This window comes from Myotis brandtii, unplaced genomic scaffold (genome assembly GCF_000412655.1).
Source record: "Myotis brandtii unplaced genomic scaffold, ASM41265v1 scaffold111, whole genome shotgun sequence".
NCBI classification, from domain to species: Eukaryota; Metazoa; Chordata; class Mammalia; order Chiroptera; family Vespertilionidae; genus Myotis; species Myotis brandtii.
Genome location: NW_005353789.1, coordinates 372,075 through 383,948, shown reverse-complemented (window position 1 = coordinate 383,948; position 11,874 = coordinate 372,075). Strand labels below are relative to the sequence as shown.

The window sequence follows — 11,874 nt, the reverse complement described above, 5'->3', positions numbered from 1 at the left end:
GCCTGTTTATTATAGCAACCACCTTTTGATAGAAGCAGCCCTGACATCTGGTTGTTGCTAAGTCAGGTCCAAGTGAAAGAGTTCCAAATTTCCTAACTGGAAAAAGTGTTCAGTGCTGGTTGGTTGTAAGGCAGGTTCTGAAAAGCCGGAATTGTGTTCAGGATGGGGCAGAGGAACATCTTGTCCTCTCCAGCGGGTTCTGCAGTCATTTGATTAACCAACGGTGAATCTATTCGACTGCTTTTCTTTAGACGTTTAACACATATTTTATGAAATGTGTGTGATGATTCAGGCTCTCTCAGTTCTGAAGCTCTATGCTGCCCAAGACAGGAATCTGCACTGTAGTAGCTTAGAATCTGGAAGTGGAGATAAACACCACTAACCACAAGAGGAAGTGGCAAGGCCTTTTTTTGGCCCAGGATCAAAGTGCTGTGGGAGTCTGGACAAGTGACCAAAGCTGTGCATGGAAGAGTGTGTGGAAAGGAGGACATCTGAGTGAGCTGTGGAGGACAAGTAAGCGCTCTCTGGTGAATTAGGGAAAATGCAGGTGAATGAATTCCTTGTACCTGCACGGGCACCCACCATCCCCAAAGAAAACAACAAAAACCCCAAACAGGAGAGGGTTCTTTATTGTCAGAACTGTTTGCTTCTGAAATTTTCCTGTTCTTTTCAGAGCCATTTACTCTTTCTCCACCATTACTACCTGAGCCCAAGCCATCCTCTCTCTCATGGGCTACCATAGGAATCTTCCAACTGTTCTGCCGCTTCTGCTCATGTGATTATTTTAAATCATAACTGAATCATGTCACTTCCACCTTCAAAACTCTCCAGTGGCATCCCATCACGCTGAGAATGAAATCCAAAGTCCTTACCTTAATGTCCAAGGCCTTGTTGAGATCTGGCCACTGGTCAGCCCTTCAGGCTAATTTCTGTCATTCTTCCCTCCCACAACCACCCCAAGCACGCTGGCCGTCTTGTTCTTTTTTGAAACCAAGAAGAATATTCCTGCTTCGGGGTCTTGACACTTGTTACTTAAGCTTAGAAAGATCTAGATATTTGTGAGGCTCCCTTTCTGTTTTATATGTTGGCTCAAATATCCCCTCTTTTGAAGCTTTCCCTGGCCATCCTACCTAATAGAGCCGTCCCTGTCACTCCCTATTCCCTTACCTTTTGATTTTTTTCCATTAGCTCTTACTTCCAAACATTATATACTTGTTTGTTTTATGCACTCCCCACTACACTGTAAGTTTGAAGAATATTTGCCAAATGAGTGGGTGAATTTTTGATCATTCCTCAGTCCTTTCTTGATGTTCATGACCTTGACAATTTTGAAAATAACAGGCCAGTTATTTAGGAGCATGTCCTCTAATTTGGATGGCCCTGATGTTTTTTCCATGATTAGATCTGGGTTATGCAGTTTGGTCAGGAATAAGAAGTGATACACTGTGGTCCTTTCATTGCATCCTATCAGGTGGCACATTCTTTTGATTTCTCTCATTACTGAGGATCTTCAGTTTGGATACTTAAGGTGATATATTAGTTGCTATATTAGGGCTGCTATGACAATATCCCACAGACTGGGTTGCTTAAACTACAGAACTTTATTCTCTCACAGCACTGGAAGCTAGAGACCAAAATAAAAGTGTTGGCAGAGTTGGTTTCTTCTGAGGCCTCTCTCTTCAGCTCACAGATGGCCATCTTCTGCATCCTCATAGCCTGGTCTCTCTGTTTTCTGTGTTCCAAACTCCTCTTATGAGGACACCAGCCACATTGGGTTAGAGCCCACCCACATGATGTCATTTTACCTTAATCATTTTACCTCTTTATTTTTATTATTTATTATTATTTTTTCACAGTGGACATGAGTTTATTAGAGTGGGGCAGGGTCAGAGTGGGTGCAAGTTGCAGGTTGGGTGGAGGGGCAGGGGGCTTGGGCAGCACTGACAGCCTGCAGTCAACAAGACAGGAGGGCAGTGGGCCACAGGGCAGGCAGGGCAGGCAGGCCAGCTGCTGTTCACCCTGCGAGCGTCTGTCCATCCTCCATCCGTCTGCGCCTAGGGCATTGGCAGCGGCTCTGAGAGGATGTGAAGGGTGTAGGTGCCTGGCTCCAGAAGTAGCTGGGAGGGCAGGACCATGAGGAAGCCCCCAGCCCAGGGGTCTTCAGCCCCTGAGAGACAGGCCTGGGAAGGAGAGCCGTACCACTCGGGGTTTGGGGCAGGACTCTTGGGTAAGGCAGGTAAGGGGCAGGGTTGGTGGGAGTAGTGACTATGGAGAGGGGGCGAGCCACAGAGGGAGCAGCGGGGTGGTGAAAAGCCGGGGCCCCCGGGGAGGGTGATCCCGGCCTCTGAGTAGCTCCTGTGAGCCCCGCCGTGGTGGGGGCACCGCTCCCGAGTCCAGGCCCATTGGGATGGCTCCATGGCCATGACCTTTTCACAGCGCCGGCGGCTCACTAAAGCCCGGAAGCCTATCCTCGCCCACAGCTTGTCCCTCCGACGCAGGAAATCTGCCACTTGATTGTGCCAGCCCTCGCCCAGGGCCCACGGGAAAATCATACGTTTGGCTTCCTCCAGGTCCTCCTCCATACCATTTGCAAGGTACAGTGCCAAGAACAGGTTGCTGCAGGTGTACTCGCTGAGCTTCAGGTTGGCGCGCCGGAAGTAGACCAGCACCATGGCCAGGAGATACTTATCTGAAATCTGGAAGCAGGGGTCTCTGGCGAGGAATTCCTGAAGGCAGCTGTGCTCCAGCAGGCGGAGCAAGGCCCGGAGCTCCAGGTGCTGGCGGGCAGGGAGAGGCCCACTGCCCCCATCTTGACAGCTCCAGCCCCACAGCTTCACCTGGATGGCAACCTCATGGGCAGGGGCTCCGGCTTTGCTCATCTCATAGGGCGTGGGGGCGGGTGGGGCGGGTGACCTGAGCTCAGGGGTTACCTACAGCGTCCTAATCACCTCTGCAAAGGCCCTCTCTCTAAGTACAGTCACATTCTGAGGCACCGGGTGTTAGGACTTCAACGTACTAATCTTGAGAAGACACAATTCGTCCATAATACATGGTGTCTGCCGGGCTTTTCCATTGTAAACTTACTCTTCTCCTTTGCCGATTAATGAGTCATTTGGAGGGAGATAATTTGAAACTATGTAAGGATCCCATGGCTGATCAAACTTTTATTCATTTATTTATTTGTAATAGTATAGACTCAGGGTTTTCTATTTCATTTAATGAATTAAAATCTATTACCATGATTATTATTACTTTTTTTAATTATGAATTTGTCCCAGAGTTGGTCTGTGGGAACACTTTCTGGCTGGCTACAATGTCCTTTTGACACATCCCTATCATTTTAGGTCCTTGCTTATAAGCACAAGTTGTTTCAGACTCAATTTTTACTTTCCCTGCCCCAACCCTAAAATCAATCATTTCTCAAGGGAGCCCTGGTTTCGTTCTGGGGAGAATGGCATTTTGAAGCCAAGATCAAAGTGCTAGGTGTGCATATTATTCCTGGGGTGTTGCTGCTTGCAGGCCTTCTCAGTGGACAGAGCTAGAGATATATGTATGCACACATACACACATCTGTATTTATTTTTGTCTATCTATATAGCATCATCATCACCACCACCATCATCACCTATATCTGTTTGTCTGAAAAACCATGAATTCTCTCCAACATCTCCATTCCAAACCAATGCCATAGGGTTCATTTTAGTTTTATCCCTTTCTATCTTTGTAAGTCCCTTCTCAGACAGTGAGAAATCTGGATCCCTGTCTTTGATATATTTACTTATTTGTAACCAATCCCTCACCACCTTTGTCAGCACTGCTTCACAGGAAAGCTTTTTCTTCCCAGTCAGTCTCTGTCAGCTCATGCTGGACCATCCCCTTCTACCAATGTTTTTCTTAACCTGCTCAGGCGGGGCCACTCCCTCATGTGGATGCCCCTTCATCCTGTGAGCCTTGACCCCCCACGCCAGGCTATTCCTTCCCAATATGGATGTCCTCCTCATCCTGCACAGACTCTGACACCTGTTCTGGTCCACTGTGGACTTCCCACTACCAGTGTGGAGGCTCGCCTTACTACACCCCACCCCTCACCTGTGGCTTTAGGACTGAATTGTTCAGGAAGATAGAAGGAGAAGAGCTATTTCTTTTTTCCCTTTCTCCTTCTCCTTCTCCTTCTCCTTCTCCTTCTCCTTCTCCTTCTCCTTCTCCTTCTCCTTCTCCTTCTCCTTCTCCTTCTCCTTCTCCTTCTCCTTCTCCTTCTCCTTCTCCTTCTCCTTCTCCTTCTCCTTCTCCTTCTCCTTCTCCTTCTCCTTCTCCTTCTCCTTCTCCTTCTCCTTCTCCTTCTCCTTCTCCTTCTCCTTCTCCTTCTCCTTCTCCTTCTCCTTCTCCTTCTCCTTCTCCTTCTCCTTCTCCTTCTCCTTCTCCTTCTCCTTCTCCTTCTCCTTCTCCTTCTCCTTCTCCTTCTCCTTCTCCTTCTCCTTCTCCTTCTCCTTCTCCTTCTCCTTCTCCTTCTCCTTCTCCTTCTCCTTCTCCTTCTCCTTCTCCTTCTCCTTCTCCTTCTTCTTCTTCTTCTTCTTCTTCTTCTTCATTGCAGAGCATTTCTTTTTTTTAACCTTTACTTTTTTGTTTTTGTTTATCCTCAACAGAGGATATTTTTCCCCTTGACTTTTACAGACAGTGGAGGGGGAGGGAGAGAGGAGAAAAACATCAATGTGAGAGAGACACGTCAATTGGTTGCCTCCCACATGGGCCCAACTGGGACCTGGGATAGAACCTGCAACCTAGGTACATGCTTTTGACTGGGAATTGAACCCTGGGCCCTTTGGTGCATGGGCTGATGCTCTAACCACTGAGAAATGCTGGCCAGGGATCAACCTTTAGTTTCTTTTTTTTTTGTCCTTAAATAGATTTTAATTAAATAATCACACTAAGCTCATTTCATGACTTAAGAAAGACATTACTTTTTGTTATAAACTTTCCACCAGGATATAGAATAATGATAGAAGACAAATACTTACTTTGAAAATTACCAATAACTGATGGGCAAAGTGTGATGGAACAGACTATATTTCACCTTCTGGAATCCAAGTGGAGACCAGACCCACCACACCTTTACTTCTAATTTTACACTTACATTACACATAGATAAGTACAGCTGGCCCTTCTTAGTACTCATGGGTGCCCCATCTGCAGATTCAACCAACCGTGGGTCAAAAATAACTAACCATGGGTTGGGTATTAGTTGAATCCACAGATGCAGAACCCATGGATATGAACGGTCAACTAAAGGACTTGAGCATGCTTGAATGTTGGTATCCATGGGGGTCCTGGAGAGAATCTCCTGCAGATACTAAAAGATGACTGTATACATATTTAAAATATAGTCTTTTAATAACCAGGTCACTTTCCTGGATGAGTTTTAATTAAAAAAAATTTAAATGTTTTAGGTCAATGTTTTTAAATTTCATTTTGAAAACTGAGGCCCGATATTACTATGAAACAAACTAAGGTCTGACATTACTATGATGTAATGTGTAAATGTTATCTTTTCTTACTCCCATAGTCTTTCCTTTTATTGCCATGTTCTAGTATTGGACAAGCGACTTCTGCCACATGCTGGCCAGTCAGAGGACTTCTGGTCTAAGGGTGGACACATGACCTAAGAGTGTCAAGCAATTATTTTGAACAACAGGGTCACAGAGAGATAATTTCTAATTTTTTTTTCCTGAGATTGCACATAGAAAAAACTCTAGAGCTCCTGGGGGTCGTCTTTGCTGCCATAATCAAAGTCCCTTCTGAGAATGAAGTAAGAACAGAGGAAAGCAGAGAGAAAAATAGAGACCCATGTTATGATATAGTTTAGATTTAGTGTGTTTTAAAAAAATTATTGATTTGAGAAAGAGAGAGAAAGAGATGGGGGGAAGGGGAAAGAGAAACATAGATTTCTTGTTCCACTTATTTATGCATTCATTGGTTGCTTCTTGCCTGTGCTCTGACCCGGGGATTGAACTGGAAACCTTAACGGATGATATTCTACCCAATAGAGATTTCCCCTCCCTCAATTGTAACACCTAATTTTAATGGTTTAAGCACAATATATCTATAGCAGACCTTATTGAACGTTGATAGAATCTAAATATTTTCCACAGAATAGGTTTCTGGACACTATCAACCATTAAATTTAATTAATATTAATGTAATTATACCTGAGTCTAGCTGAGACAGGTAATTGTGCCCAGGAGCTTCTGGTAGCTTCCTGCCTGGTGCAGAACTCCTGTCTGAGGCAGAGACAATGGGGCCTGCAGAGACATGAACCTTTCAGCAGCTGTAGAGCTCAAAATCTCTGGTCAGTGCCAGGACAGACAGCCAGGCAGTCTGGGGCAGGGCAAGTTATGGCAAGCTCATGGGAAGTGGAGGGAGACCTTTCAGAAATCTCCATTCCCCATTTTGAATATCTTTCACTGTTAATCTATACTTGATTCTACCCTCTGCACTCAGTACCCATATTCAAGGCTAAACACACAACATAAAGTGGTAAATTTCAGCATAGAACACACCATTCATTCTCACAGCTGAATATAAAAGAGATTATTTAACAGACTCTCAAAGGGGAAGTAGAGGTTCCACAATGCTGTAGCCCCATTTTTAGGAGGAGCAGGAGCAGGCAGGTAGCAGTGTATTTCTTCTGTAAACACACTCACGTTGTGGGAGAGAATGCTGCTTTCTAGAAAAACATCTCTCAGAATTTCAGAATGTGTAAACCACGGCAGCCTTCCATAAAACAAGGTAAGCAGTAGCCCACTTCCTAACTGTATTGAAGAAAACATTGGTCTGTGTTAAAGAAAACATTTTGGTTGGTTTTTTTTTTGACCTTGTTTTCTCTTGATCTTCTCTTCTATTAATAGTGTGGCTCCTTCAGCACTGGGCTGGCTTTGGTTGCCTGTGCTCAGTTCAGTTTTGGTTTGCTATTTTTAACACGTTCTTGAGGTAGTTTTGGATCAGGATCATGTGTCTTGGCAGCATAAGCCATTCAGCTAACAAAGGCATAGCAATCACTGAAGTGATGACCAAATCAGAATTTTCTTCTAAGTGTTCAGTTTTTTAAAAAGCATTTTTAAGTGGATATGTGAATTCTTATGTGATTTGCTTTGTAGCAAGAACCATTTATTTCCTAAACTGATCTCATTTCCTTCTAAAGTGGTCTCATCAAATAATTGCTTACATCATTAGAAGAAAATTCACAGACATAAGCCAAAGTCTGAGACCAAGAGTTCAACTTCATCTTCTATTAATAAAGTAAATAATGTCATATTAGCAGTTGTTTTTTTTAATAATGAGAAATTGCTATGTGGACACAGGGTTTAAATTTATTCCTTCTCTCTACTCTTCCTCTCCCCCCCACTGTTTAAGCTAATAAATTCTTTTAAAAAATTCTTTATTGTTTAAAGTATTACATATGTCTCCTTTCCCCCCATTGTCTACTCTTCTTAATAGTTTCTAATTCAGGAGATTTGCTCTGCTATAATCATACTTATGGATGAAATTAAGCAAGTGGATCTTCTGGCATCAGTTCAAAATACTTTGCGGATTAATCACCTGTTCTATAGCCCAACTTTCTGAACAAAGACTATAGGGACATTCATTCATTCGTTCATCCAACTGTCACTGAAATAGAAACTTTTGTTACCTCATGGAGAAGGCAACAATAAGATGATTCTTGACGGAAGTATAGGATTTAGGTGGACAAGAAGAGTAAAGAAACATCAGGAGCAAGGAGATACAACAATAATAGCAATTGCCCATTAAATTTACATTGTACTTTACAGCTTGTAGAGTGCTTTAATATCCACTATTTCCTTTGCTCCTCATATAATAACTGAGTATGTTATTTGGAAATATTATCCCTATTTTACAGGTAAGAACTATGGAATCCATAGCTGGACAAATGATTAAATGGAGGAAACACTGATTTATCATCAGGAGGTCTGGGTTTGAGTTTCTTATTGTGATAGACAAACTTTAGAGGTGGCCCCATGATCCTTCTCCTGACATTTATATTTTTGTGTATGTGGACCTCTTGAATATATGTGGACCTGTGACTTGCTTCTAACCAGTAGAATATAGCAAAGGTTATATTACATTGTATATTCACGCTCTCTTGCTAGCTTACTCTCCGTTGCTGGCTTTGAAGAAGGAAGCTTCCATGAACCCTACAGCTGCAAGGAACCAAATGCTGCCGTGAGCCATCTGAGTGGGAACGTGAATCCTTCCTTCATTGACCCTTCAGATGAGACCTCATCTCAATCAATAACTCACCTGCAGCCTTGTGAGACTCTGAAGCAGGGGCCAGCTAACCCATGTCCAGGCCCCTGACCCTGATTAACTGTGAGAAAACAAATGTGTGTTGCTTTAAGAGTTTGTGGTAGTATGTTATAGGGAAATAGATAACTAATACACGTATCTGCTAGTTGTGTACTATTGAGTTACAGAACCACTCCGTTGTGGCAGAGATGATTAACTGTTCACCACAGAATTATGCTCCATCTTCCACATAATAACATTATCACTGAGAAGTGGCTGGCCAGCTAGGGGCTGCATTTCCTAGTGCCCCCTTGCATCTAGGTGAAGCCATTAACTGGTTCTCACCAATGAGATGTAAATGGAAGTAACCTAGGTCATTGACAGGATGAGGTTGCTAAGAAGTGGGTGTGTTTCTCCATTCTCTTTTTGCCTGTCTTCCAGGTGAAGGCAAAGGGCACCAAGGTCCTAGGGCCTGGTGGAACCACAGGCAGAAGGAGCCTGGGTTCTTCAATTACCTCAGGCAGGAAAGCTCCTAATGCAGGAAAACCTGCATTATTATTGGGGATTATTATTGTGTTAAGCCCCTGAGTTTTGGGGTTTACTTATTGTAGCTCTACTTTTCCCTTAATACAGTATTCATATTCTTATCTACTAGAGGCCCAGTGCATGGATTTGTGCACTGGTGGGGTCCCCTGGCCTGGCCTGTGGGAATTGGGCTGAAACCAGCTCTCTGACATCCCCTGAGTGGTTCTGGATTGCAAGAGGGTGGTTCTCGGGGGATGCACCTTGGAATTGGGCTCCCTCCTCTCTGGTTTTGGGTGTGTCACCCAAGAACCACCGCTGCCAACTGACTGCAGCTTGGAAGCTCGGCAGTTTGGCAGCTCCTGCATTGAGCGCCTGCCCCTTGGTGGTCAGTGCGCATCATAGGGGCTGGCAGGTTGGCCAGTCGGCCGGTCGCTTAGGCTTTTATATCTATACTAGAGGCCCGGTGCGGGGGCTACCCTCAGCCCAGCCTGTGCTCTATCGCAGTTTGGGAGCCCTCAGGGTATGTCTAACTGCTGCGAAGGTGGGAGAGGCTACCGCCACTGCTGCTGTGCTCTCCAGCCATGAGCCTGGCTTCACACTGACCACCAGGGGGAAGCTCCTGTGTTGAGTGTCTGCCCCCTGGTGGTCAGTGCACGTCATAGCGACCAGTCATTCCACCATTTGGTCGATTTGCATATTAACCTTTTATTATATAGGATTAGAGGCCCAGTGCATGAAAATTCCTGCACTGGAGGTGGGTCCCTCAGCCCGGCCTGCCCCCTCTCACAGTATGGGAGCCCTCAGGGTCAGGAGGCAACCTGGCGATCAGGGGAAGGTGACAACCCCATCACACTTCTGCTGCTGTCACTGCCAGCAGCGCAAGCTTCGGCTGGCACTGGTTACCTGAGCCTCAGGCGGCCCTGGGCAGCTGGGCAGCTGCCATTTGATGCTTGCCTGTGCCTTGGGCGTTGGCTGGACAGCCAAAATCCGAGGCTTGCCTGCTCCTCAGGCTGGCCCTGGGAGGCTCGGGGGCTGAGGGAGGGTCTGGCTGCACCATGTGCCTGCCGTCCCCCCGGCGGGGCTGAAAGGACTGGGGACTCTGGCGGGGCTGAGGGGACTGGGCACTCCCATCTTGTGGCTATGGGTGCCACCATCTTTGTGACAGAGTGATGGTCAATTTGCATATTCACTCTTTATTAGAGAGGATATATAAAAGCCAAGCGATGGGAATGACAGAACGACTGGAACGACTGGAATGACTGGAATGACCAGTGGCTATGACGTGCACTGCAGTGGCCAACCAGCCCAATCGGGGCCCCAATCGGTCTCCCCAACCTCTTGTGGCCCCTCTCCCCGGTCGACCTGGCCCCTGGTCAGCTCCCCCTACCCCAATCTGTGGCAGGGCCAGCCAGCCGACTGCCTGCAGCCCCTCCCCCCAGTGGCCACACCCCTAATAGGCTCCCCTAGACAGCCCCGCCCCCGATTGACCCGCATCGGGGCAGGCTGGCCGGACCTCACCCATGCATGAATTTGTGCACCAGGCCTCTAATATATAGATAATATGAGGATAAAGTTGTTGTAATTCAATGAAATAATCCATTTGAAACACTTATTAAATTGTAAAATTACTAACATGAGGTGTAAATATTTTTTTCCCCACAAAAACCCTAAGATATACATAGGAAAGAAATTATTTCCTCATTTTAGAGGAGATAAAACTAAAAGAGTGGTGGCTTGTTTGAGGTCACTCTGTGAATCAGTGACAGGGGTAGGACTGGAACTTTTGATTTCCTGTCTCATACTCTTCGATGACATCATGTCAAGAGGAATGGAAGGGGTTCAAAGCAGGGGAGGTTGTAGGCAAATGTACTTCTTCTTTATCCTTTTTTACTTTTTTAAAATTTTATTTTAAATATATTTGTATTGATTTCAGAAAGGGAGGGGAAAGAGAGAGAGAAACATCAGTGATGAGAAAGAATCATTGATCAGCTGCCTCCTGCATGCCCCCCACTGGGGATCAAGCCCACAACACGGGCATGTGCCCTTGACTGGAATCGAATCTGGGACCCTTCAGTCCGCAGGCTGACGCTCTATCCACTGAGCCAAACCAGCTAGGGCGACACTTTTTATTTTAAAGTAATTATAGAATCAAAAGATGTGTGTGTGTGTGTGTGTGTGTGTGTGTGTGTGTGTGTGTGTGTGTATCCTCACCCAAGGATATTTTTCCATTGATTTTAGAGAGAGTGGAAGAGAGAGGAAAATACAGAGAGAAACACATCAATTGGTTGCCTCCTGTATGCACCCTGACCAGGGCCAGGGAGGAGCCTGTGACCGAGATACGTGCCCTTGACTGGAATTGAACCCAGGACCCTTGAGTTGGCAGGCTGATGCTCTATCCACTGAACCAAACTGGCTAGGGTGGCAAATGTATTTCTTTAAACGTGAGTAGATGGATGAAGGCAGTAATTTCATGGCTGTCCCTGTGGAGTTGAACCCAATGTATTTCTCTGCAGAAGCTGTATATTTGGTCGTCAGTACGTTGAGAAGAAACACAGCTACACCTTACATGTGTTTTAGTTAAATTAAGAGGTTGATGCGTACTTATTTTCAGGTGATTGTTGAAATACCTCCCTCGTGTGTAATGGAGTTTTCTCCCTTTGGCATGCTGCAGACAGTTCATTTAGCTACATATGTTGTCAGTGAAATTTCCCACATGCTTACATGAAACATTTGTCTTCTCCAGATGGCCTGTGTAAAGCCCAGTTGTTCTTCCAAATAAATTTATAGTTATAACAAATGCGTTATCTCTCTAGAGCAGATGAGAGTTCTTTCTTGGAAGAGAAATTGTCTTCTATTCAAAAGGGGAAATGGACACTAAACTGTTCTAAGACTGAAACTTGGTAGGATCTGAGTTTAAGGAAATGAGTAGGTTAGATATGTTGCTTTTTCTCCTCTCCATCCCCCCACACCCCAATTTGTGTGGCTTTAAGTTCCCTCCATAAAAGAACCCCAGAGCTGCCCTGTGGGGCAATGGAGCAGATTTAGGCCGCT

The 11,874-nt window shown here is 45.3% G+C and overlaps 1 protein-coding gene across 1 annotated transcript; it reads right to left on the bottom strand.

Annotated features, from left to right (window-relative positions):
* Window positions 1-1,856: 1,856 nt before the first annotated feature.
* Window positions 1,857-8,244, bottom strand: LOC102244865 (speedy protein C). Its single transcript, XM_005857452.2, has 2 exons — window positions 8,168-8,244; window positions 1,857-2,913 (listed from the first exon to the last, which is right to left on the bottom strand). Exons 1-2 carry the CDS (start codon window positions 8,242-8,244, stop codon window positions 2,055-2,057), a joined length of 936 nt encoding a protein of 311 aa, XP_005857514.2. The 3' UTR covers window positions 1,857-2,054.
* Between the last annotated feature and the right edge of the window lie 3,630 nt (window positions 8,245-11,874).

Bases quoted from the DNA above. Each gene is read 5' to 3' on its own strand.
- LOC102244865 (XM_005857452.2), bottom strand. From the start codon at position 8,244: ATGGCTCACGGCAGCATTTGGTTCCTTGCAGCTGTAGGGTTCATGGAA. The intron at 2,914-8,167 runs GTAAGCTAGCAA...CCCTGAGCTCAG, and splicing joins TTCAAAGCCAGCAACGGAGA to GTCACCCGCCCCACCCGCCC.